The sequence below is a fragment of the Aspergillus viridinutans genome (genome assembly GCF_018404265.1).
Source record: "Aspergillus viridinutans IFM 47045 DNA, scaffold_1, whole genome shotgun sequence".
NCBI classification, from domain to species: domain Eukaryota; kingdom Fungi; phylum Ascomycota; class Eurotiomycetes; order Eurotiales; family Aspergillaceae; genus Aspergillus; species Aspergillus viridinutans.
This window is the reverse complement of record NW_025091217.1, coordinates 2,639,781-2,662,438: the sequence shown is the minus strand read 5'-3', so window position 1 is coordinate 2,662,438 and position 22,658 is coordinate 2,639,781. Positions and strand designations below refer to the sequence as shown.

At 50.3% G+C, this 22,658-nt stretch overlaps 8 protein-coding genes and 1 non-coding gene across 9 annotated transcripts; 5 read left to right on the top strand and 4 right to left on the bottom strand.

The window, feature by feature from the left end:
* Positions 1-751: 751 nt before the first annotated feature.
* Aspvir_000809 (putative NAD binding Rossmann fold oxidoreductase) lies at positions 752-1,880 on the bottom strand (the record flags this gene model as incomplete). Its single annotated transcript, XM_043265942.1, has 2 exons — positions 752-1,492; positions 1,554-1,880. The coding sequence occupies 2 exons, from the start codon at positions 1,878-1,880 to the stop codon at positions 752-754; spliced, it is 1,068 nt and encodes a 355-aa protein (XP_043121877.1).
* A 720-nt stretch (positions 1,881-2,600) lies between these two features.
* On the top strand, positions 2,601-2,672 carry Aspvir_000808. Its single transcript has one exon. It is a non-coding gene; the product is annotated as a tRNA-Glu (tRNA).
* Positions 2,673-3,278: 606 nt separating this feature from the next.
* On the top strand, positions 3,279-4,396 carry Aspvir_000807 (uncharacterized protein; the record flags this gene model as incomplete). Its single annotated transcript, XM_043265941.1, has 2 exons — positions 3,279-4,206; positions 4,257-4,396. 2 exons carry the CDS (start codon positions 3,279-3,281, stop codon positions 4,394-4,396), a joined length of 1,068 nt encoding a protein of 355 aa, XP_043121876.1.
* Positions 4,397-4,713: 317 nt separating this feature from the next.
* On the bottom strand, positions 4,714-6,532 carry Aspvir_000806 (uncharacterized protein; the record flags this gene model as incomplete). Its single annotated transcript, XM_043265940.1, has 4 exons — positions 4,714-5,458; positions 5,522-5,658; positions 5,733-6,162; positions 6,249-6,532. The coding sequence occupies 4 exons, from the start codon at positions 6,530-6,532 to the stop codon at positions 4,714-4,716; spliced, it is 1,596 nt and encodes a 531-aa protein (XP_043121875.1).
* Positions 6,533-7,118: 586 nt separating this feature from the next.
* On the bottom strand, positions 7,119-14,463 carry tor (putative TOR pathway phosphatidylinositol 3-kinase TorA; the record flags this gene model as incomplete). The annotated part of the gene is made up of 4 exons (XM_043265939.1): positions 7,119-7,508; positions 7,585-13,270; positions 13,320-14,271; positions 14,337-14,463. 4 exons carry the CDS (start codon positions 14,461-14,463, stop codon positions 7,119-7,121), a joined length of 7,155 nt encoding a protein of 2,384 aa, XP_043121874.1.
* Positions 14,464-16,418: 1,955 nt separating this feature from the next.
* Aspvir_000804 (SDR family oxidoreductase) lies at positions 16,419-17,685 on the top strand (the record flags this gene model as incomplete). Its single annotated transcript, XM_043265938.1, has 5 exons — positions 16,419-16,440; positions 16,499-16,550; positions 16,613-16,745; positions 16,829-17,119; positions 17,179-17,685. 5 exons carry the CDS (start codon positions 16,419-16,421, stop codon positions 17,683-17,685), a joined length of 1,005 nt encoding a protein of 334 aa, XP_043121873.1.
* A 323-nt stretch (positions 17,686-18,008) lies between these two features.
* Aspvir_000803 (mitochondrial 37S ribosomal protein bS1m) lies at positions 18,009-19,427 on the top strand (the record flags this gene model as incomplete). The annotated part of the gene is made up of 1 exon (XM_043265937.1): positions 18,009-19,427. The coding sequence occupies one exon, from the start codon at positions 18,009-18,011 to the stop codon at positions 19,425-19,427; it is 1,419 nt and encodes a 472-aa protein (XP_043121872.1).
* Positions 19,428-19,854: 427 nt separating this feature from the next.
* Aspvir_000802 (40S ribosomal protein eS17) lies at positions 19,855-20,493 on the top strand (the record flags this gene model as incomplete). The annotated part of the gene is made up of 4 exons (XM_043265936.1): positions 19,855-19,875; positions 19,963-20,088; positions 20,150-20,347; positions 20,419-20,493. 4 exons carry the CDS (start codon positions 19,855-19,857, stop codon positions 20,491-20,493), a joined length of 420 nt encoding a protein of 139 aa, XP_043121871.1.
* A 472-nt stretch (positions 20,494-20,965) lies between these two features.
* Aspvir_000801 (Rtr1/RPAP2 family protein phosphatase) lies at positions 20,966-21,949 on the bottom strand (the record flags this gene model as incomplete). The annotated part of the gene is made up of 1 exon (XM_043265935.1): positions 20,966-21,949. One exon carries the CDS (start codon positions 21,947-21,949, stop codon positions 20,966-20,968), a length of 984 nt encoding a protein of 327 aa, XP_043121870.1.
* Between the last annotated feature and the right edge of the window lie 709 nt (positions 21,950-22,658).

Below are 22,658 nucleotides of genomic sequence, written 5' to 3'. Positions count from 1 at the left end.
GAAAATGTTCCTTCATACCATACCACTTGGATTCGGCGTTCCGTTTACATTGTTTTCTACAACTTCTGCCTCATTTGACGAAAGCGATGGATGAATTTACGACTTCGATTACATGCTTGCTTCTTCGATCTTAATAGATGTTTTGTCTTTGTTATCAGCCCGCCTGAGTGAGGCTCTAGATTAGCTGCAGGCACCGTTTAAAACAGTTCTACTCTTGTCTGGTATACGGCCAGCAAAATACTTCAATGACCCTTATCGATTGCAATGATCTACTTCGTGACTGTGATATTCGGTTTACGTAGCAAAGAATAGGAAATAATCCCTGATATTGCACAGCTCTTCTTGCATGTCATTCCAGGTATGACGTCATTTTCATTGTCTGTCCTTTTCTTCATGGAATTCTGCTTTTCAGCATACATGACTTCATATGATTTGTATCTAATGTATCCCATTGCATGTGGTCGAGCAAACGGTGTCTCGGAAATAAGGTTCCGCGTCGGTGGCGGGGAATAAACAATAATAATGAAATCTCTATTCCCCTACGATATGCTCTTCGTGGCAATTGACGAGAAGGACAAGTCTGGTGCTGCAGAGATCTAATTTGATTTTGAAATAGAGAGAGAGGTAAAGTGGTCATCATTGACAGGACACTGGAGTATCCCAAAGGCGTCTCGTAGATGAGTTCATAAATTGATATCTATCTATAACATGCAATCATGCAATGCAATTAACAAAATTTAGATCAAATTATTCAAAGCCTCGGCCTCTCGATACGATTGCCCGCCTCATCAAAGAAGATCTTCTGACCGGTAGTCAGAGATTCCTGGAGAGCGCATCCTATCCGAACAGCCTGGACAGCACCCTCGAGCTTCACAGGGACGTCTTTGTTGTCCAGGCATACGGCCGTGAACTCGTTAGCCTCCGTGACGAATGCATACTCAAAACGGTCGTAGTAGTTTTGCGGGATCTCTCGACGCACGCCGGTGCTGTCGAAGACGTTGACCAGGTTCATGGCTGGCTGAGCGTTGACCGTGACCTTGCCCCGGGTGCCGATGATCTCGGTGGTATCTTCCTGGCCCGCCGCCATCATGCGCGAGGCGTAGAAGTATGCGATCTTGCCATTGTAGAACTCGACCAGACCCACCGCGTTATCGCGGTCGTTGTGTTTGCGGAGGTCCGGCTCGACCGCCGTGATGCCCACGGCTGAGACGGACCTGACCTTGCTGTCCTCACCGAAGAACCACAGCGCCAGATCGATATCGTGGATCGAGCAGTCGACGAAGATGCCGCCGGAGAACTCTGCGTAGGCAACGAAGAAGCCGGTGGGATCGAGCTTGTCGCATGTCTGGCTGCGCATCACGGACGGCGAGCCGATGGATCCCTGAGTCATCTTCTTGTGCGCGTCGCGGTATGAAGCGTCGAATCGCCGGGAGAATCCGCACATAACCTTGAGTTCAGGCTTTCGGGCGGCTGCTTCGAGGACGGTTTGCGACTGGCAGCGTAAATGTCAGCTGGAGGTTGTAGGGGCAAAAGAGAACATGCAAAGGCCTTACAATCTCGACACTTGTTGACAGCGGCTTCTCGCAGAGGACATGCTTGTTGGCGTCAATGGCTTTGATCGCCTGTTCCGCGTGCACAGCAGTGGCAGAAGCCACAACGACAGCTTCCAGGCCTTCGTGCTTGAGCATGTCGTCGTAATTCTTGTACAGCTTCACTCCGAAGGGGGCAAGGTGAACCTTTGCCCACTCTAGCTCCGCATCGTCCGGGGAGCTGGCAGCAACCAATTCTGCTCGCGGCGTGCGCTCCAAAAAGTTCAGGGCATGGCGTTTGCCCATGCGACCGAGACCTGCGCAGCCAATCTTCAACTTTCCGACAGACATTCTGGTAGGAGAGAAAAAGATGAGTGAGATAACAGGCTGTGGAAGGTTGAAATTGAATAGATTTTGGACCAATTGGTCAGTGAAGGATGAGAATAATAGAAAGAAACACACGCCAGATCAGGGACGAGCAAGAAGACTTAAATTAGCCAGGCGATCTATGCTCTAAGAACTGCAGACCGCTATGTCTCCTGCGTCAGATTGGTGGGCAGGCAACACCAATGTCTCTTACCCCACACAGTGAGGAGAAGTTGTGCACCGCAGATTGGGGAGCTCTCAAAAGGCTCAAACAGGCGAGAGGGTCGCGGCATTTCGATTATTGATGAGCAACTGAACCGGGAAATAGGAACCAAGGTCTGAATAATGAACTTCCGTCGGTGCTACATTATTGGAGTAGTATCCAATTGTCCCAGAGTATCCACTTGGAGCACCAGCGGGGAAAAGGTCGGAAAAGAGCTTCCAGCCGATTTCCTCCAGCGGATGCCTGAATCGAGCAACTTTCCCCGCTCTGTGGATGCCTTCCTGCTGTGCCTCCCTGCTGTACCTTAGCGGTTGCAAACTATGGAGACCTGACGAGAGCTTAAGCCATTCAATCCTCGATGCATTTGTCAGCTAATTGATCCAGGTTTAGACCTTGAGCATAAGCAAAGGGATGGTGCGCCACGATAGAGAGTAAGAGCAGCGATGTCAGATCTATTTCAGGAAAATGAAGCCTATCATTGCTCCGTTGTAGTGTAACGGCTATCATACCTGTCTTTCACACAGGAGATCGGGGTTCGATTCCCCGCAACGGAATATAATACAATACTATTTCTTTTTGCCTATCTTCTTACTAACTGGTCCAGTGTCGCGTTCACTGATGCTTCTCACCGTGCCATGAGCCTACAGTGCGTCAGTGTCGTCGCTGCTTAACCAGTATTCTGCCTAGGACTTAAAGTATGGATAGAGCCAGATATCTCCTTAGCGGTATGGCCTTTCACGTGCTTACCGCCGGACTTTCCTTTCCCCACAGAGTTGTCCGCATGGTTTGGATCGTTCTAGCAATCATGGGTGCAGTTTTTAAACTTTTTATTTATCTTTCCTCATTAGAGATCTTACTGAACAGATCTGATGATTCATTGTGATGGCGTTCTGAATTGCTTTCAGCTACCACAAAAGAATCTTCTCCATTTGTTGCATAAACTCTTTACCACGTGTCATCCGACGCGTCCAGGTTGGAGTAAGAGCAGAGCTTAGCTTCAAAGTTCGTGCGTGCGCAAGAGCTGCCATTTGTTCACTCTAGCTTAGGTCAGTGATTATTATTCGAAAAATCAAGTTGATTTATCTCACTCACATGTCTGTAGACTCCTCATCTCTCAATTTTCGGCGCTTCATCCTACAGATAACCACGCAATACCCGTCATGGACTCGCCCCGTCCCCGTAACTGGAACCAAAAGTTATTTGCCACGTATTTGGGCGGGACGGACAAGGAGATCCACGAGTTGAGGCGCGTCTTGACGCAGTTGATGAGCGCGCATGGCAAATTGGACAAAGGGTACAAGTCGAAGGCTGCCAGAACGGAACTGCAAGAGTGGATACAGTCGAACTTGCACCGATTGCCTGGCTTCGTCCAAGATGCATCTTTCAACAAGGCCCGGATGGACGGGCTAATAGGGATGGCCTACAAAATCAAGAACGAACATGTACATTATCTTGCAGCACGCGGAAGACCGAACCAGGCCGCCGAACCCCCATCGAGCACCTTCGATCACGGCAGCAGCATTGTCCGCAGAAGTCAGAGAGTTGAACGGGATGATAATTATCAGGCTGATCAACCCCCAAGCAGTATTCCAAGCAATGCGGCTGAGCAGCAGGCCAATGCAGTCGACGCGGCCGGGCCTGCAGTCACTGTGCAGGAAGAGACTGTCGCGGAGCCCCCGAGCAAAAGAGCTAGGACAACACCGACTCAAGCTGCTCCACTCCAACCACCCCTGCCAGATCTGCTCTCTCGGAACATATGGGTTCTGAACGAAGTAAACCCCGCTCAGCATGGTCTATGCTCGATGCAAGACCTCCTTACAAGCCCAGAATCGCGCAAAATCGATTTCATACCGCGGCTCATTGACTTGGACTTTGACCATTGGCTCTCGATAGTTGAGGCGCAATGTGGCTATGACTTTACTGCACATCGTTTGGAATATCGCCCTCCAGCGAATGTGGTGTCTCGATCGCTGGGCCTACCACCGATCACGATACCGTTGTCGACTCAAAGTCAGTGGCGTGGTGCGATAAACTCGCAGATTCATGCCGAAGGTGGCCGAGATCCTGTTTTTTATTTGGTTTCACAATGTGAGTTTGATTATATAGCCTGGATGTCAGGGTCACTAACCGGAACTCAGCAGGAGAAGACGTACAAAATCCATCGACACCTCCGCTACCTTCGCCTTCATCTGCGAACAATGCTTCCCGCGCTCGCGCCCCTCTTGTCGTCAAGCAAGAGTACGTTGAGGAACAGCTAAGGCTCGCGGGAATGCAATAATTGATGCTCTTGGCGCAGTGTTGCGCTATTTGGGTATCATGAGGGCATCGAAAGACCAGGGGCCGATGCGAAAAGCTCACTCTTGTTCTAATGCTCTCTATTCGACTGGGCGCAGATTCGCCTTTCATTATCTCCCTTACGATGGTCGCTCAGAAGCCTAGACATGACTCATATTCATCGCTATGGGACTAAGGTACAGAAACAATTCACCAAGGTGCAAAAGAATCGAAACCGAAATAGCCCTCAAGTGAAGTGCGAGGAATGCATAGGCGCATTTGATGGAAAAAGGACGCTCACGACGGTGGGTCTCGAGTACATTACGCTCGCGCCTCATTGCCAGGCTGCTTTTGGGTTGATGCCTTTCTGGCCTTCTTCTTCGCCGCAGCCTCCACAGGGTCAACGAAACCGTCTCCTCGCAACCACGTCAAGGACTTTCTGACACCCTTACCCTGGACAACGGATGGTCTATTCTCCAGCAAGGAGCCCATAACCGCCCAGGCGAGGATAATGATCCACAAGTCTCCACCCTTCCAGCCCTTCCAACGGCCACGTTTGACACCAACGTCCCACGACGAGCGCACGGTCAGCCGGAAGAAGTACATGAAGATGCTACGACTATTCCCTAGGAATGCAAATGGCATGCCTGCAACAGCACCGCTGAGGAAGAAGCGCTTCGTGGGGAGGACGGAGCGTGGCAGGATGGCATTCCAGAGACACAAGGTGCCCCATGCAGACCCAGCCGCGGCGGACAGAAGGGCCGTGAGCTTGATGATCTTCTTTGAGAGGTTATTCACCGCCGAGATTGGATGAGACACGATTGTCTTGAATTTGAGAACCGATAGTGCCAGGGTGACGGTAGTCAGGAACCGAGCAAGGGGTGGCACTGAGAGGAGAATATGGTGCAGGAATGCTGTGCCGCAGCTAGGGCTGCTCGGGTGAAGCAAAGCACATGCCAGGTTAGAAATAGATGGGTGTGCGGGCCCAGTAATGGGTGAAATGAACTTGACTGCCGATGGCAGAGTATTCGGGTCGGCCGGGTGCAGAATCGGCGAAATAAATGCTCTGTTGCGTTATAGAATTAGTGACTCGGATACTGTATGCTATCCATAGTAATGTAGAACTCACGGCCACCGCAACCTGGCAATGTTTGCCAGTGAATCGACCACAGCTTCCTTGTCCGGCCATGGAAATCCCGCCGGCAGACTCTCTGGTCGACCGCGGATGTAGCTAGGGGACAATCTGAACAGAATGTTTCCAAACCACTAAGCATCAATCAGTACATGCCTTTTCGGGCCAGCAGCTCTCACAGGAGTGCGCAAATACGAAGAGAACATACCTTGGGCACAGTCTCGCGATCAAAAACAAACGCATGGAACAGCTGCGCACACGACACAGGCATCAACAGCCAGCTCCCAAACCACCAAGGCCGGTCCCCGAACCACCCTTTCTCCTCCAGCGCATTGAACACGAACTCCATCGTCCGCGTCCCCGCATAAATAGCCGCCGTAATCCGAAGCTGCGTCTGCGGACAGATGCCCAGCGCGAAACCGGCCATGCTTGCCCCGACGGCAGGCGCATACCGCGACGTCAGCGCCCTGGAGACCCGCGGGTTTCGCTCGCGGAAGGGCCTCGCGTCATCTGTGCGAAGGTTCGTGCGGAGTTTGACGAAGAAGCGATGGAGGAATCGGTGGAGGAGGAGGACAATGGAGAGCGAGAGGGAGAGGTGGAAGTTGGGGGAGTGCAGGATTGAGGAGCGTGGTTTCTTCCTAGCATTGGAGCAAAAGAGTCAGCGGCAGCGTCAACGCGACCTACTGTTATTTTGAATTTGAGCCCGCGATATTGCACAACTTACTTGGACAGGTCACCTTGGATGCGGCGGACAATTGCGTCTACGAGCTTCAGGACCCCGCCAGAGACGAGGAAGACTCGTAGGGAGGCACGCAGCGCGGCTTCATTGTGCTTGTTCTTTGATCGGACGATGGCCTCGTATTGAGATGGAGAGGGAGCCTTGTCTTGGACGGAAGGAGGTGTGCGCTGGATGATGTATTCGTGGAGGAGCTTGTATTCCTTGGCGCTCAGGGTGATGCGGAGAGCGTTGCGAACGAGAGGATGGGCATCTGGGTCCGCGGGCGTCATGGTTCATCGATTTCGGGCAAGCATCAAATAGATACCTCACCGCTTGAAATAGAATCGCGAACTAATGGATGAGACGGTGGAGAGGTGAGGATGCAGAAAGGAAACGAAATGAATTGCCCAGAATTTCTCCGCTTCTTAGATGGAAGCTGAAGTCACGGACCGCTGGCGACCTCAGCTTGTGAGTGGATGCTCATGCAAGTGCCGCTCATAGAACAGTCCGTTAAAATGAACTGCAAGAGGACAGTTGATTCAAATAGCTTTAAAGATTCACAACTGTAATGATGTCTATTACAGGCCATTTATGCTGCTCTACTCCGTGTGAGTGTCAATAATCATTAAACCACATACAGACCCCCGAATGTTCCCCGTTTCCTCGAGAAAACTGGGTACAACGATGCAACACCGATAATTGAGGCAGTTGAGAAGAGTCGAAGGTGGAAGAGAGGAACATAGTAACGGCAGACGGCAGAAGGCATACATACAAAAAAAGGGAGGAAAGGGGAATATCAACGCCGTGCAAGAAATCACCATAACACGATGCGCGCCATTATAAGACTCCAGAAAATTTAGACTGCAGAAGGGAAGATCACCAGAAACTACACCATCCAATCCAATGCTGACATATGTTCTCCACGCTCGTTGCCTGCGCGAGAAGTTTGTCCACTTGATCACTCACATTGAGCTCTTCAGTGGGCTTGAAGTCTCTGCCTGTGAGCTTCTCCTTGACCCGAGCAAGCACCTGCACTGCTCGTGCATTCTGTGCCTCACGGGCTTCAGGCGGAATGCCCTCCTGGACATCGAGGATACCACCGTCAAGAATAGATGGACGACGGTGACGGGAGAAATTGCTGGGCTGAACGCCATGCTCAAGATTCATGACGGACGTAATCGACTGTCGGCGCTCAGTGCTGAACGGCGGCCGTTCTGGCGATTCGCGAATGTTCAGACGCCAATTGATCAAGGGATCGTGAATGAACTGTAGTAAAAGATCAAAGGTTAGTTTCAAAATACCATCTTAGTGAAATATTGAGTTAGAAATGGACAAAACATACCGCTTCCAGAACCGCCATAAGGGAATCCTTGTTGTCTCGGATCACGCGCATAACAGCCTCGCAGGTGATACGGTAGCTTCCCTCGATATTGCTGACTTCCATGGCGAAAGTCAACATGCGAGTCAACCGGAAGGGCACCCTCTCTGGATATTTCTCACGGTGCATTGCCACCTCGAAACAGTCACCGAAATCGATATGAACCACTCTTCCGGTGGCGCGCTCCAGCAGAAGATTGGACGGATGACGGTCACCAAGACCCAGAATATAGCCCACCATCGACATGACTCCCAGAGATCTTGTATAATTCGTCCTGCGCTCAAGCCAGGCCTCGGAACTCTTACTCTTGAGCCACAGAACACGATACAGATCTTTTCCAGTAGTGTTGTCCATGGCGTATCCGAACACCTCGACCTTTTGCATCAGAGTGAGATTGTCGTAATCTGGCGCCATCTGCAGCATAATGCGATGTTCAATATTGAGTAGGATGCGGCGACTTTCACGGTACTCTTTGATCAGTGCATGTAATGTATCGCTGTTGCAGACCCATCCCAGCAGACCAGAGCTCTGAGACAAGGGGATTGCAGGGAACCGCTGGACGGAAAGATGTCGCTTGAAGGTTTCGCCATCGTTATCAAGCAAGGTGTTTACAAGTCCGAATAACTGCATGACTCTCTCGTCTTGCCGAATGTCCTCATGTCCCTTAAGGGCATACATGTAAGAGCTACCGTTGCTTCCCTTCAGAGTCATTCGTCGAGGTCGCTTCTTAGTTTGAAGCACATGCAATATAGGATCAAAGCTGATGATTCGGATGATTGGTCTGCCACTCTGGTAGGTTCCAGGAACAGCAAGGGCAAGGTCATGGCAGTCCTTGAGCCTGGGGGAGACGTATTTGAGGTCAAGAGTCGACAACTGTGGGAGCTGCCGGCTAATCTTGCGGAAGACAGTATAGTAGAGATCCCAGGCTTGGTTGAGATCGCCGATTTCTTCCGTCTCACGATACAGCATACAATAGTGCTTCGCCTCTGCAAGATCCCGTCCAAATGCCTGCGCGAAAGAAACCTCACGCAGCGTTTCCGCACCCTTGTCAAGCATGTCATGTAGTGGCGCCAGAGTTGCAAACATGCCCTCCACATCATGGTCACCAAAGTAGAGCCGAGAGGCTTCCTCCAAGCCTTCATGCCAGAGTTCGTGCCACAGAACCGCGACTCGAATCAATTCATGACTGACAAGATCGGCTTGCTCAACTAAAGTAGCACTGTGCTGCCGCATACTATCCATAATGGTGCTGGCGGATTGCGAACGGCGGGTAATATGCGATTTCATCGCAACGGTTAATGGGTACACCAGCGCCTGCGGATGGGCCTTGCCCACTTCGGCCAGTAGGCGATGAACAGCGGTTCGGACCTTGAGGTTCGGCTGGTTGATACGAGCGATGAGTTGTGGAGTTACCGCAAGCCAGGTGTCAATGTTCACTGCGGTGAAGCCTTCTGTGACAACATTATTCACTTCTTGGTCACCACCGTAAGTGAACCAGAGGGTCAGCAGTCTCAGGGTATCCTGGAGAGACGAGGTCGACGACAAAGCGATTGATCTGAGGAAACCTCCAATGGCAGGTATGACATGCTCTGACACAATATGGCCAGGGACTACGGGCTTGATATTCCCGTCCCTGCTTGTCTGACTGGCGATCGTTGTCACAACTTCAAAGTTGGCCAAAGCCCAGGAATGCCAGGCTTTGTACGAGTCGCGGTTGTACTTCGTGGCAGCGGAATATGCGCCAAGAACCTCGCGAACGTGTTCGGGCTTCCAGTCGCCTCGTTGCACTGATGTCTGCCACTCTCCCTGCCTAAGATAACTCTTAGAAAGCAGCTTGCGGAACTTGGCTACATCGCCAATACGTTCACGTAGACCCATCATATCCGCATGATTTGCCTCGGTAATTCCATTGACACCATTGATTCCGTTATGATCGGACTGTGATACCATGAGCGCGTTAAAGCGATTCAAGTCATCCGTCAGATTTGCAGTGAACTCTTTTAGCATCTGAAGAGCTTCGCGCTGGCGGCCAGTAGCCCAATTGAATTTCAAGCGAGCGTAGGTCACTTCGGGAGGAGCGATAGTTCTTGTACCATTGTTGTCGGTGACAACAGTCTCCAAAGATGCAAGAGATCGTTCGGCAAGTCCCATACGATTGGATTTACGGCAGAGGTTGGCAAACTTGATCCACATATCAAGGTTCTCGCGGGGTGAAGTGACGAGCGCCCTGACCTTGAGCATGCGTTGCCATACTTCAACGTTCTGTTGGCAGCCGAGCAACCTCTTGTTCCATGTCTGACGCATTGACTCCTGCTTCTCAGGGTCCCCAATGTTCTGTTTGTAGGTGATGATCTCCTCCAATTCAGCAAGCATCTGTACACGGACGACAACGTTGTAGGCACGGTTATATGACTCTCCAAGTAACGCTGATAGTTCCGTGTCGAGGCCGTTCCGAGCCTTCTCAATGTACATTGTCGCCTCATCAAATTGATTCCGATGGATGGCAAGAATTGCACCGAAGAAAGACCTATCCGGGGACTGCTCTTTCATCACTCCCAAGTAGGAATCCATCAGCTCCCATTGACCTCGTCCCCATGCTGCTGCTGCTGCTAGGGGAGCAATGGCTCTGCGATGTTCTAGCGAAGCCTGGTTCCACTTCTCTTGGGCGAGGTCAGACAATACCTTCCACTCGCCAAGCGCATGCAGACACCGCATTTTGCCCATAGTGACACCAAATGAGTCTGGATCAATTTTCTCACGGCGTTTGTAAGCAGCAAGTGCCTCTTCCCATCGCTGGAGTTTCTCAAACCAAGTCTCCTTCAGCTCCACGTCCCTGTAGGCCTGGGCTTTGCGAAGGATACCAATAGCGGCGTCAGACTGCTGAAGCTGGTTGTTAATGGTGATCAAAGCCTCCACGGCGCCGGAGTTCTGATCTTGCTCGAATTCCAGCTCTTTATAATGGAGTGCCTTGGCAAATGCATGACACTTTGCGGCATACTTGCCAAGTGTACGAATATCAATGGGGAGAGCCTTATCATCATGCTCCATAAACTCTGCAAGATTGAGAAGTATTTGGAGTATCTCGGGAGGGATATTTGGTGAAGTAAGAGCCTTCTCAATTGAGCGTACTAGCTCTTCTTGATACTGATCGTACAGCTCCGTCCAGCAGGATACAAATGCGGCGTTGAAGAGGTCCCTTGCTAATGGCTGGTAGATACCAGCCAAACTGGCGCATGCTCGGAGTGCCGGTGAAGGTGATTCTTTCAAAAGCTCCACGCTGAATCTTCGTATCCATTCCTGCCAGTCTTCCCGCGTTGACTTTTGAGCGGCGTCCCAAGCATTCTTCAGATGTTGCTGATTGACAACCATCTTCTTCTGGCCAATGTCAGAGTAGCTAGATTCATCCGCCAGTGTACCCGTAGTTTCATCGGGATTCAAGTCCTGTGGCAGCGGATCACCCTTTTGAAGCTTGGAAACTAGAATCTGGTAATTGACATGATTAATCTGGTGATGTGTCAAGACCTTGTTCAGGAGATTTATGTAGTGGCAGAAATCCTGGCCGAGCTGGAAGATAAGAGCACAGATACAGTCCATGGCTGCTTGTCTTAAGGTCCGGTCGTTGTCTGCAACAACCCGAGCCAATGAATGAATCATCAAAGATGCAAAGTCAGAAACATTTACTTGTCGCGACAGCTTTGTGAGGCTATCGATGGCCGATTTCCTGATACTTTGAGGATTCTGGGGTCTCTCAAAGAGGCGTACCATAGATGGGATGATCAGATGCATGTATTCTTCCCCACTAGCGCCAAAGATGAGGAATGCGTGGAGGATCCTTTCTGAAGGCTGGCGGCGAGGCGTGTTGTCCTTCTCAAGAGTGTCCAACATTGAAGGGATCATGGCTGCCAGGTACTTTTTGAACTCACCCTCCAGAGACTTGGCTATCGCTTCAACAAGTGACAAGATAGTCGCTTGCACTTGGTAGGATGAATCCCAAAATTCCTGGATGACCTCAATAATCTCCGGAAGGAAGGCTCGAATATGCTGTCGAACAATATTCACCAAGATAGCCATCTGATTGAAGTAGGATTCTAAGCGGCTAGGCGGCGAACCTCGGATGACCGATATGAAGCCGGGAATGATCTGCCCTAGAAACGGCACGCACTTCAAACCCAGAGTTTTGAAGATTGTAACAATCGCATCAATGACCGCAGAGTGGTATTGAGCGAGCGAATTCTCACGCAATATATTCTGCATCAAGGTATGGATGACCACGGTTGGATAATACTCCTCGTTGGAAGGCGTGAGACCCTGCATAATAAGGGCAACATCAGAGACTGTCTGAATTTCGTTGATGTGGTGGACATCGGGTTCGATTTCACTGATCTGTTGGTACTTGTACGGATCAAGAGCACCAAGAATTCCCAGTAACTTGATGGTCTCTTTGCGCAGCGACCCAGTTTGCTCTGTCTTGATGATATTAATGAGGACGGCAAGTAAATGAGGATATTCCAGAAACGGATCAATGACATAGCCAGAGTTGCTGGCTAACTGGCCCAGCGTTCGCAAAGCCGACTCTCGCTTAGCATGCGAAGAGAGATCCTGCAGTGAGTCCAGGATAATTGGCATGAGCTGCGGGAGGTAATTTCGCATTTCCGCACCCCCGACACTCGCAAGTTCTCCGACAGCTTTCAATGTGGTTGAGGCGACGCCTGGGTTGGCATCCGTCGCCTTCGGAAGTAACGTTGTCACCATAGGATCGACATACGACCTGATAAGTTTGGTCGCATTTGATACGAATAGGCTGATGAGTTGAGCACTCTCCTCCTTCTGTCGGGCTGTGCTCGCGAACCCAAGACCTGTCAGAAGATTCACCAGCAATTTTCGTAGTGGCGGGAACACATAGGCTGGGTTGACGCTCGAAAGGCGGCCAATGATGCAAATTGCAGCTTCCCGGACGGCAAATACTTCGTCGTTTACGGCCAAGAACAGACAGCGGATGTTTTCTGGTCTTGCGAGATGACGATCGAATTTGCGATCCAGTGACCATAGTACGGTACGTCGGATCTCCGGGTCTGGGTCACCGATCCCAACAGTCAATAATTTATCAATAACTTCACTAACAACCTGTATGGAATGACTGCTTGTCTGATTGATAATCGGATCGTGGACAAAAAGCTGGCAGCAGGTGAGCGCCGCAGCCTTCCGAATCTCAGGGTTGTCGTTCTCAACGTAATTAATGGCCACATCGCGGACGAATTCATTGAGAATGTGACCGGAGAAATCAAAACTCCCCAGGGTATGAAGTGCCAGAGCAATTTCTGCATCAGAGTGCAACTCCTGGGGAGCGAAGTCCTTTGCGAATGACGGCATGGGAGGTAGCCTGCTCTCTGGGCAACCGAGGGGACGGAAGGGTGTCCCATGAAGGATCAGGCTGAGCATATCCAAGAGCTTTTCCTGAATGGTAGATTTGATAGGCGGGATATAGTGAGCCATGTCAACAAGCGCTTGTGTCAGTGATTCGCTCAACCCGCACGCAAATATAGGGTCAAGCAAAGATTCCATGTATTTACTGAGCGCCTGCTCAACAGCCAAAGATAGCATGCTGATGCACTCAAACATTGGTGCTTCATTTACAGCAGCTCGATTTCGACTAGCAAATGTTAGCTCACTTTCAATGACATAAGAGCACTGAGACTTACGCTTTTAGGGCCAATCCTTCGCGTATGTAGATAATGATTCCATCAAGATACTGTGCAATGGCAGCACCGACTGCATTGGCGATTTTTCCGATCGCTATGAATGCTGCGTCTCGTTCCTTGTCTCTCTTCAGTTGCGCCTGCAGGTAAATCATGAATCTATGTAGGTAGGTTTCTGTAAAGTCAACAGGGGCGTAGGAGGCGAGTATAGGGATCGTCTGGACAACTTGGGCCCGAATCTTATGGTCACGGTGATCCTTTAGACGGAGAACAATCTCACATGCATTCCGATAATGCTCGTTCATGAACATTGCTCCTTTGAGGAGAAGCTCCTTGAGTACTAGGAGCGATCCATGTACCCAGTCCACATTGCTTGATTTAAGACCCAAAAGTGCTTCCTCGTATATTCTTGCGAACCACAATTGTCGGACTTGAGCGTCTCTGGCGGCTATGATCTCAAAGCACTCAGAGACCGCTTCCGCCGCTGTTTCTCGGATAAGAACCTTGGGGTCCCGCAGAGCGACCCAGATGAGTTCGAAGATCTGTGGAACAAAACCGTAAAGAAGAGTTGGCGAGCCTTTGGCAAGCTCTCTTATGACAAGCACAGCACCGAAGCGCCTGCTTTCTTGTCGTTCAGACTGAAGCCATTCTAATGCTGACTGAATCTCACTTTCGACCAATTCTGCAGTAAGAGCACCGCCCGGCTTCGCCAAACGTCCCAAAGATCGAGCTGCATAGACCAACACCGCATTGTCGTTGCTGCGCAAGGCGCTGCGCAGATAACTAGCGAATCGAGTGGTTTTCTGAGCTGCATCGACACCATCGAAGTCAATCAAGCGATCGAGAGCCAAAAGACCACCGATGCGTTCATGTGCGTCACTGCCAGTGACCACGAGCTGCGCGATGCGTTGACTGACAGCGTTATAGAATTCGAGGAACTTCTCCGGAGGCCAATCTGCGGGGTTCGAAATCATTGGATATTAGTCAAGTTCTGGATGCGACCGAAGTGCGAAGTATTACCTCTCGAGATAGCCAGGACGTTATCGTAGAGCTCAAATGAAGCTCTTACCCGCGTCTCCTCATTCTTGGACTTCAACTCACTGAAGAGTCGCTGAGTGATGTCCGTAATAGGACCTGCTTGCGCCATGTTGGTAGACCACACCCCAGGGTGGACATTTGAAGTCAACCTCTAGGGCATGCAATTTAACACGAGGTCGACATGAAAGATAGGAGGTCGATGGGACAGTAGTGGGTTTCAGTAGTAGTGATGGATGAAGTGAAGGTCTCAAGAGCCTGGCGGGATTGTGCACGGACCACAGCTGTTCTCGCCTGGGGCATCTGCTCAATATCCAGCCCAATTGATTACTCACTTGGCTATTCCTTAGTCAACCTGTCTTCTAGAATTTCCGGAGACTACAACAACCCTTTCCAGTATGGACGATTACTGCAATGCGCTCTTTTGTACTCCGTACATGGAGCTGAGATGGTCTTGAGGCTTCTCTTCACCGGCTTGATACCTCGCCGAGAGATACCTTACCTCGGGCCTACATGCAAACCGCCTGGATCGGTCAATAAATGTTTCGGAATACGAGCTGACTAGAGTTTTCGAAAAGACTAAGATGCTAGGGGCTCTCATTATGCGCTACAACATGAATTCCAGACTGTGCAATCGAAGCTTTCTGTTCCATGGACTCGGGCACTACTCGGGATCCCAAATGTGACCTCATCAGATGACCCTGGTCTCTTGCACGTGTCCGCAAGCAACGTTCTAGAGCAAAGCCCAAATTCATACTTTCCGCTACAATCAATGCCTATTATTATTTACATAGTTGCTCCTGCAGTACTGCTCCTGATAGCAAGCATTCCACAGTGGAACAAAAGCACCGTGAGAATCCCATGTTCTCAAGATGAATGGTCGAATTTATTCTAAGAGCATACATCTCACGATTAGCAAGCAGTCTAGGGATCCATTGCCGTGAATCCCTGTCGCGTGTGTGACAGCTGACAAGGAACAATTTCCAAACATAGTTGCCCTTTTTTGGCAGGGGTGCTCTACTCGAGGAACGAGACATTCTTGATATCTCTCAAGTCCGGCGCCAGTCCATACAGTAGGTGCTCTCTGGTCCCAGAGCACAGTATATTCTAATGCAGACGAATTCTAGCCATGGGCAGGTCCTGTATTACTGCTCCTCTGTTTGTAGCAAGCTTGCGGTGACTCCTAACTTTTGAAGACCTTCTGTTTGCAATCCAGCTACACCCAAGGTGCCTCTGAGGGGATTCACCGATTAGTTGGCTCAATCGGCACAGGAGAGTGTTGAAATAGTTGCGCATTCCTCTCTTTCTTAAAGGAGCACAAGGGGCTGTCAACCCGGCAGTTTCGTAGTGCAGCAGGTCATCTGTGAAACAAGGTACACCCAGAAGTTCAGAACTGATAAAGGAGTAATTCTCTCCGGGTTAGTCGAGAAATCACCCATGTATTCCTATGGAGATTATAGTTCCGATCCTAGAGCGGAGGGTCAAGACATTGAAAGTGATATGCCGGCATAGATTAGCCATAATCGACTAGTTATTGGCTAGTTGCAACTTATAGAAGTTTCTTATACCTCGCAACCTATTTCCAATCTAGTCTGTTATAATGGCCATGTTACCCCGGAGAAGTGACTCCTTTTATCGTCTGAAGTACCTACCTTATGTCAGTGTTCGACTCCGACGTCATCTGCTTTTCGGGGAACCCCACCAAACCAGTGTCTTACCCCTCCCCAAATGGCTCAGGCCCAAAAATGCTTGAGATATTGAATGGACTTCATTCCGAATGTTAACTCCAGGATATTAATCCGACGGACTTAGCGACAGTCTTCTGTCCATCTATCTCCGCCTTGATTGACGCAAACTTTCTGGGATATTTGTAATCATCGCGGCACCTCTGATTTGCGAGTCCAATGACAACCTCAACACTGGGTCCCAATAATAGTGGGGAAGATCACGAAAGACGTGGGATGCAAGACTACTTAAAAGACAATGTGTGTCCTCAAGGACGTACGTTGACTTGTATCCCCCACTTAGGCATTTGATGCAACCAGACCCTTCTCAATCACTGGCACAATGGTTAAAGTTCTTTTGACTGGTAAGCATCTTCAAGTACTATCCTAGTCATTAGGTCTGTAGCCTAATGCTCGGTCTAGGGGGAAGTGGCTTCATCGCTGCTCATTGTATCGATGTGCTGCTGGCACGCGGGTAAGTGCAGGATACCTATAGCCATGGCCTGTTCTGGGTGAGCTGACGGGGATGCAATACAGATATGATGTCGTGGTAACTGTTCGATCCGAGGAGAAGGGCCAGAAGATTCTCGAAGCTCATCCCAATACGCCAAAGGAGAAGCTGTCTTTTGTTATTGTCAAAGATGTCGCAGCAGATGGAGCTTTCGATGAGGTAAGGGTGCTTTTTCTTTCTTGAGGCCGTCAATGTCACACTGGCTTGGCCCGCCCAGCAACTCTAAACTAATCGCTGTTAAGGCCGTCAAATCTAATCCACCATTCGACTATGTCCTTCACACTGCCTCTCCTTTCCACTTCAATATTTCCGATCCCGTGAAGGATTTCTTGGACCCTGCAATCAAGGGGACGACGGGTATCCTCAAGGCGATCAAGACCTACGCACCGACGGTCAAGAGAGTCGTTATCACCTCATCTTTTGCGGCGATTATCAATCCCAGCCAACATGCCAAGGAGTACAGCGAGGAGAACTGGAACCCCGTTACCTGGGAAGAAGCGCTGGATCCTTCTGCAACCTACAGAGGTAGTAAGGTATGTATACAGCCTCGTATTTCGCTTTCTGCTTGGCTAACGTATGCGCCTACCTCAAGACTTTTGCAGAAAAGGCTGCTTGGGACTTTGTCGAAGAAGAGAAACCCAACTTTGACATTGCAACCATCAACCCACCTTTGGTGCTGGGTCCAATCGTGCATTACTTGAACTCGCTCGACGCCATCAACACTTCCAATAAACGGATTGCCGATATGGTCCGTGGCCAGTGCAAAGACGGCCTTCCCCCTACAGGCACATTCTTGTGGGTAGATGTCCGTGATGTTGCCCTGGCACACGTCAGAGCTATCGAAGTCCCGGAAGCAGGCGGCCAAAGATTTTTCGTCACGGCGGGCTATTTCTCAAATAAGGCTGTCGGTGATATCATTCGCGAAGCATATCCTGAGCTGGCTGATAGACTACCCCCCAAGGACTCGCCAGATGATACCCCGGCAGATGTATACGGGTTTAACAACAAGAAATCAATCGAGGTCTTGGGTATCCAGTACCGGTCATTGGAGCAATCGGTTACAGAAACAGTCAAGTCGTTGTTGGCTGTTGGGGCATGAACAGCAAGAAAAGGTCGAGTACAGTGTAGAAATAGAGCTCAATGCATATACAGTTTGGGCCTCGGAAAGAAACATTTCAATTCATGCTGAAGTCCATGACGAAGTAAGAATAATAATAAACCTCTCTAGGTCGTTCATCATATTTAGAGATACAACGCTGTGATTCCGTCGTTATTGGGGAAATGCAATCAACTAATTTGCGCTTCTGGGCGCTGCGACTCACCGTACGCGGCTTGGCATGCATGGTGCAATCAACTTTTCTCCAGTGCAGTCCGCATCAAAGAAACAACATCGAGACACTGCGATTGTCTTCAATAACGCCCATGGCGACAGCCAGGTTATCGCCGACGGCGAATCTTCTTCGGAAGTCCCGTCTTTTCGCGCTTCCTTCAGCCTTACCGTTGCCCCAGCAAGATGCAACCTCGAAGACCGTTTTCGAATCCGACACCGCAACCCTGCCTCATCCGACCCGAGCATCCATTGTCACCCCGGCTTCGTCGTTAGCGAGAGGAGATTGGGGGTTGAAGCGACCGCTTCCTGCAAAGTCGACATCGGAAAAGTCGTCCCGGCCTGTCGTCCGCCTCAACGTACTCGACACGTTTGAACATGTCACAGACTTCGAATCCGCCGCCGACCACACGGTGACCTTGGAGAAATTCCAAGAGCTTCACATGCCCATGTCCCTTCCTTCCAAGGTCAACTACGCGACTAGCATGGTGCCTAGACACCAAAGCCCTTTCGAATCCGTGGTTGACAATACAGATACGAGCAAAGGCCTTCAGGAACCCGGTGCCAAACAGTTCAGACATTCTGGGCCTTGGCTCGCGGGACAGACGGAGGCCGAGTTCAATGCTTATCTAAATAAAGTGCGCGCGAGGAAGCCTGAGCTACTGCAGAAGCTTCGTGAACACTTCATTGCCAAGCGAACTGCTGAACGCAGAAAGCAAGCCCAGGATAACGGCGAGGATCTAGAAGCGCTTGGTCCGCTCAACGTCACCGAGGAAGAGTTCCAAAGGTACATCAAAACGCTGCGAGCCGATCCCTTTTCTCTTGGCCCCGTCGTCTTCGAACTGTTGGATCTTCCATCGCCCCCCGCCGTCCCTAGCGACCGTATCGGACACAAGTACTACCAATCTCCAGGTACTAAACTCTCCTCTGCGGAGTATGCTGTATCCGGTCCCCCGAAGACACACCCTTCTGCTGGTCTGTCATATACGCGATCTCACGCTTTGATCTACAACCACCCGAAATTCGGTCCCCAGGCACACCTGCGACCTGTGCAGGCCCGTATCCTGCGGCCGAAGGGTCGGTTCAAGGGTAAAACATCTAAGGCTATTGCTGGTGTTGGTGGTATCGCGGTGGAAGATCTCAACGCCATGACTTTCATTGAACAAGGCTCGCCAGCAGGTCTTGCGTACTTCGACGCATCCATCCCCGGTGGTGCGAAGTACTGGGTTACTCCCATCCGTGCTTCGGTTGACTCTGACGGTAGAATCGGCCTCGCGTCATACCGGGCTAGCGCCACTGCTAAGGCGCCTTATGGTATTGAGGAATACCAGAAGCCAACCTTGACAAGTATTTCCCCGGTCACCCGTGGGGAGCAGCGTGTGGTGCCCAGGTTGGACAAATTGGCAAACTTGCCCTATGCTCGGAGGGGACAGGATATGTCTGCATCAGAGCAGCCCGACAAAGGTAGAGAGGACGTTGCACGAAACCTTCTGAGGACCCTCAGTTCTATTTAAGTGTCTGTCACGAGGTCTATACCTGGTGAAACGGAGGGCTGGCTGTACGATTAGATTACTCTTATTTCCTACTGGTCTAGTGATATAAAGTTGGATGCATTATGTAAATTAAATTCTGGAGGCAAAGGAGCATTTCGAATGTCATTCCGAACTCACAAGAGAGAAGTGTGCTCAATGGCACAAGTCTGGCAATCAGCACTTGTCTGCGTACTCCCGTTGATAAGCTGGGGAACAACCTAACTTCATTGGGAAAGGTACACTCCGACGTGTACTTGCGACTACTGTCTTGGCGTTTCAATTAGGGTAAGATTTATCATGTGATTATAATTAGGGTTTCCGCACACCAGGCTCTCCAATATAGCAGGAAAATAGAATGGATTAAGTCTCGTCTTCCGAACATCCATCCCGCCAGCACACAACCGCCAAAATGGGTCGCGTTAGAACCAAGGTAAGTTACAGAGAAAGCACCATGAGTTATCTTCGAGTGAGCGCCAAAAGAGTGTCAATTCTGACGAAACGGGTTTTTCTTCAATAGACAGTCAAGAGGTCCGCCAAGGTCATCATCGAGCGCTACTACCCCAAGTTGACGCTCGACTTCGAGACCAACAAGCGTCTTTGCGATGAGATCGCTATCATTGCCTCCAAGCGTCTTCGCAACAAGGTAGGCAGTCTATGATTGAGCCGTACAGCAGTCGGAATTCGACTTGCTGACGAAAAACCAGATCGCTGGTTACACCACCCACCTTATGAAGCGTATCCAGCGTGGCCCTGTCCGCGGTATCTCTTTCAAGCTGCAGGAGGAGGAGCGTGAGCGCAAGGATCAGTACGTTCCTGAGGTCTCCGCTCTGGATGTTTCCCAGACCGAGTCCGGCCAGCTCGATGTCGATGCCGACACCAAGGACCTCCTCAAGTCCATGGGCGTAAGTTCAGCTTCTCAGCGCGGTTGCTCGTGGTTTCAAAGCGGTCCGTTAACTAATCTTCTCCACTACAGTTCGACAACCTCAAGGTCAACGTTGTCAACGTCTCCCAGCAGCAGGTTCAGGAGCGCCCCCGCCGCTTCCGGTAGATGCGCACACCCTCGATGAAAAAAGTTAATGATTGTCTTCGGTCGATCTATGGCGTGCTCAATTATTCTTGCTCTGGCTGGCTTCGCAGCTATCATGTAGCCTAGAGACACAGGAATGAACATAATCTCGCTGAGAAAGGTGTCGCCGATTCTCCTGGTGGAGATGACGCTTGATTGCCAAAATTTCTCCTTTTGCTTACTATCCGCCTCAGAGCGGACGATGCGTAGAAGGGTCTGTCTGCATGATGTGCACGACGTCATCGGAAAGTCGCAACTTTTTTTTTTTGTGCGAACTGCAGCATCAACTGCACCGCATTGGATCAGATTCGGATTATTCCAGTCTATTTACAACAGTAGTTTGGGGTATCGTCATAAACAAAAAGACGCCGTAGAACCGCAAAGCGAAACATCCCATCGAAAACTGTCGCGACCAGGTCCATGTCAAACCTGACGAGATTGATGCATATCAAGATCACATTTCCTTTGGCACGTAGCCTTCAATGGAGCCTCCTTTGTCATCGCCTGGCCGCATTTGCGGAGGCGTGACCTCGTGGGAAACATCCTCATTCTCTCGAATTGCTATATCCACTCTGCCGGCTCGAAGAGCTGGATTTGCATCTCCACGTTCCATGGCAAGCTCACGAGAGCGAGCGGCATCAAGAAGGGATATGCCAGAGATGACGCTGGCAAGATCATTCGGCCCTTCAGTTCCTCCCATGTGGAGGTCTTCCAATTGACCAGTGACTTCTTTCAAGGTGGCTGAACTGCTCATCTTGCTCTTTCCTTTTCGTGTCCTTGCTCTGTCTTCTTCGAGTAAAACGAGCTCCTTGCTGTGAGTCCCATCCCGGCGCTCCCATGCAGGTTCCTCTGCCAACTGCACCCGTATATACATCGCTCGTTCGGCGCATTCATCCGAACACCACATTTCGAGCTTCTCTTTCGGGACAATGTTCATCTCGCGCCCACGACCCCCGGGACCACTACCCTTAGCGCCCCATGTGATCCTGTACTTGCCTTTAACATCCTCTTTGCGGTGCTCGTGGGGACATAAACCATATCCACAAAGGCCCTCGATGTTCCGTTCAAGAATCAAATTATCGTAGTCGGCAGGCTGGAAGGGAACAAGGGCTGCTTTGAAAGCTCGAGCGTCTTCAGCAGACGGAGCGGCGGGGTCTGCTGACGGCGAAGGAGGAAAATTGACAAGCTCGAGGATGCGGTCTAGGATTAGAGCTTCTGTGTCTTTCTGTGCCTGAATCTGGTGCGCATGGTGCATGGCGATTGCGAGATGTCGTGGATCGACGTTTGGCCTGTTCGTAGGTTGGCCCTTTTGCTGCTCGGGCGCCTTTGACTTAGGTGGCGCACGGCGAGCATTGCTGGGCCTTCGTAGTGCTGCTGGTGAGGAGGCTGCATGTGCAGTTGGAAGAGAAGTTTTGAGAATAGGTTTATTTGCGGACATGATGGCTTTGAATATGGGTGACCTCAGCAGCGACACTATCGTTGTGCTCAGTAGCAGAATAAGAAAAGCAAAAGAAAAAGCAGCTGATACAGTAGTGGTGTTTGTCGGGTCGGCACGAGGCAAACCCCGGATTCGATGAAAGGTTTTAGTGAGCCAGCAGTGGGATGATGCAGTCGAGATTCAATTAAAACAAGGACCAAAGGAAGATACGGTTGGAAATTCAAGTACTTAAAGTAGTAGTGCCTTAAACCAGTGTGTCTTGTTAAAGGATAATCACCATTCTCTAGAAAGTGAATTAGAAGTGAGCATTGTTATTAGGTAGCCGCTGATCGCCCGTGGTGGAGCACCTGTCCCGCCTGACAGTGACGACCACCACTCACTGCTACGAGCCTACTGCCACCTCCATGATTCCCCTCGATGTCTCCTCCTCTTCGTCTTCTCTAAACTACTCGTCCCGTTATTTTTCTACATCCTTGGCATTAAATCAACACAGGCACTTTGTCTCATCTAAGATCAGTGCGCCTTTGTATAGTGAGTGACTTAATTCAGTGATCAGTCTCAGGGTGCATGCTTGCCTTAGGGGCATATACTCTGACGTACATACTGTGGATCGATCAGGCTGACAGATTACTCTTTTGCATCCCAGCATACATTCCTTCATTCGCAAAGTGCATTTCCATATGACCGACTGCATTGAGGTCGTCCAGAA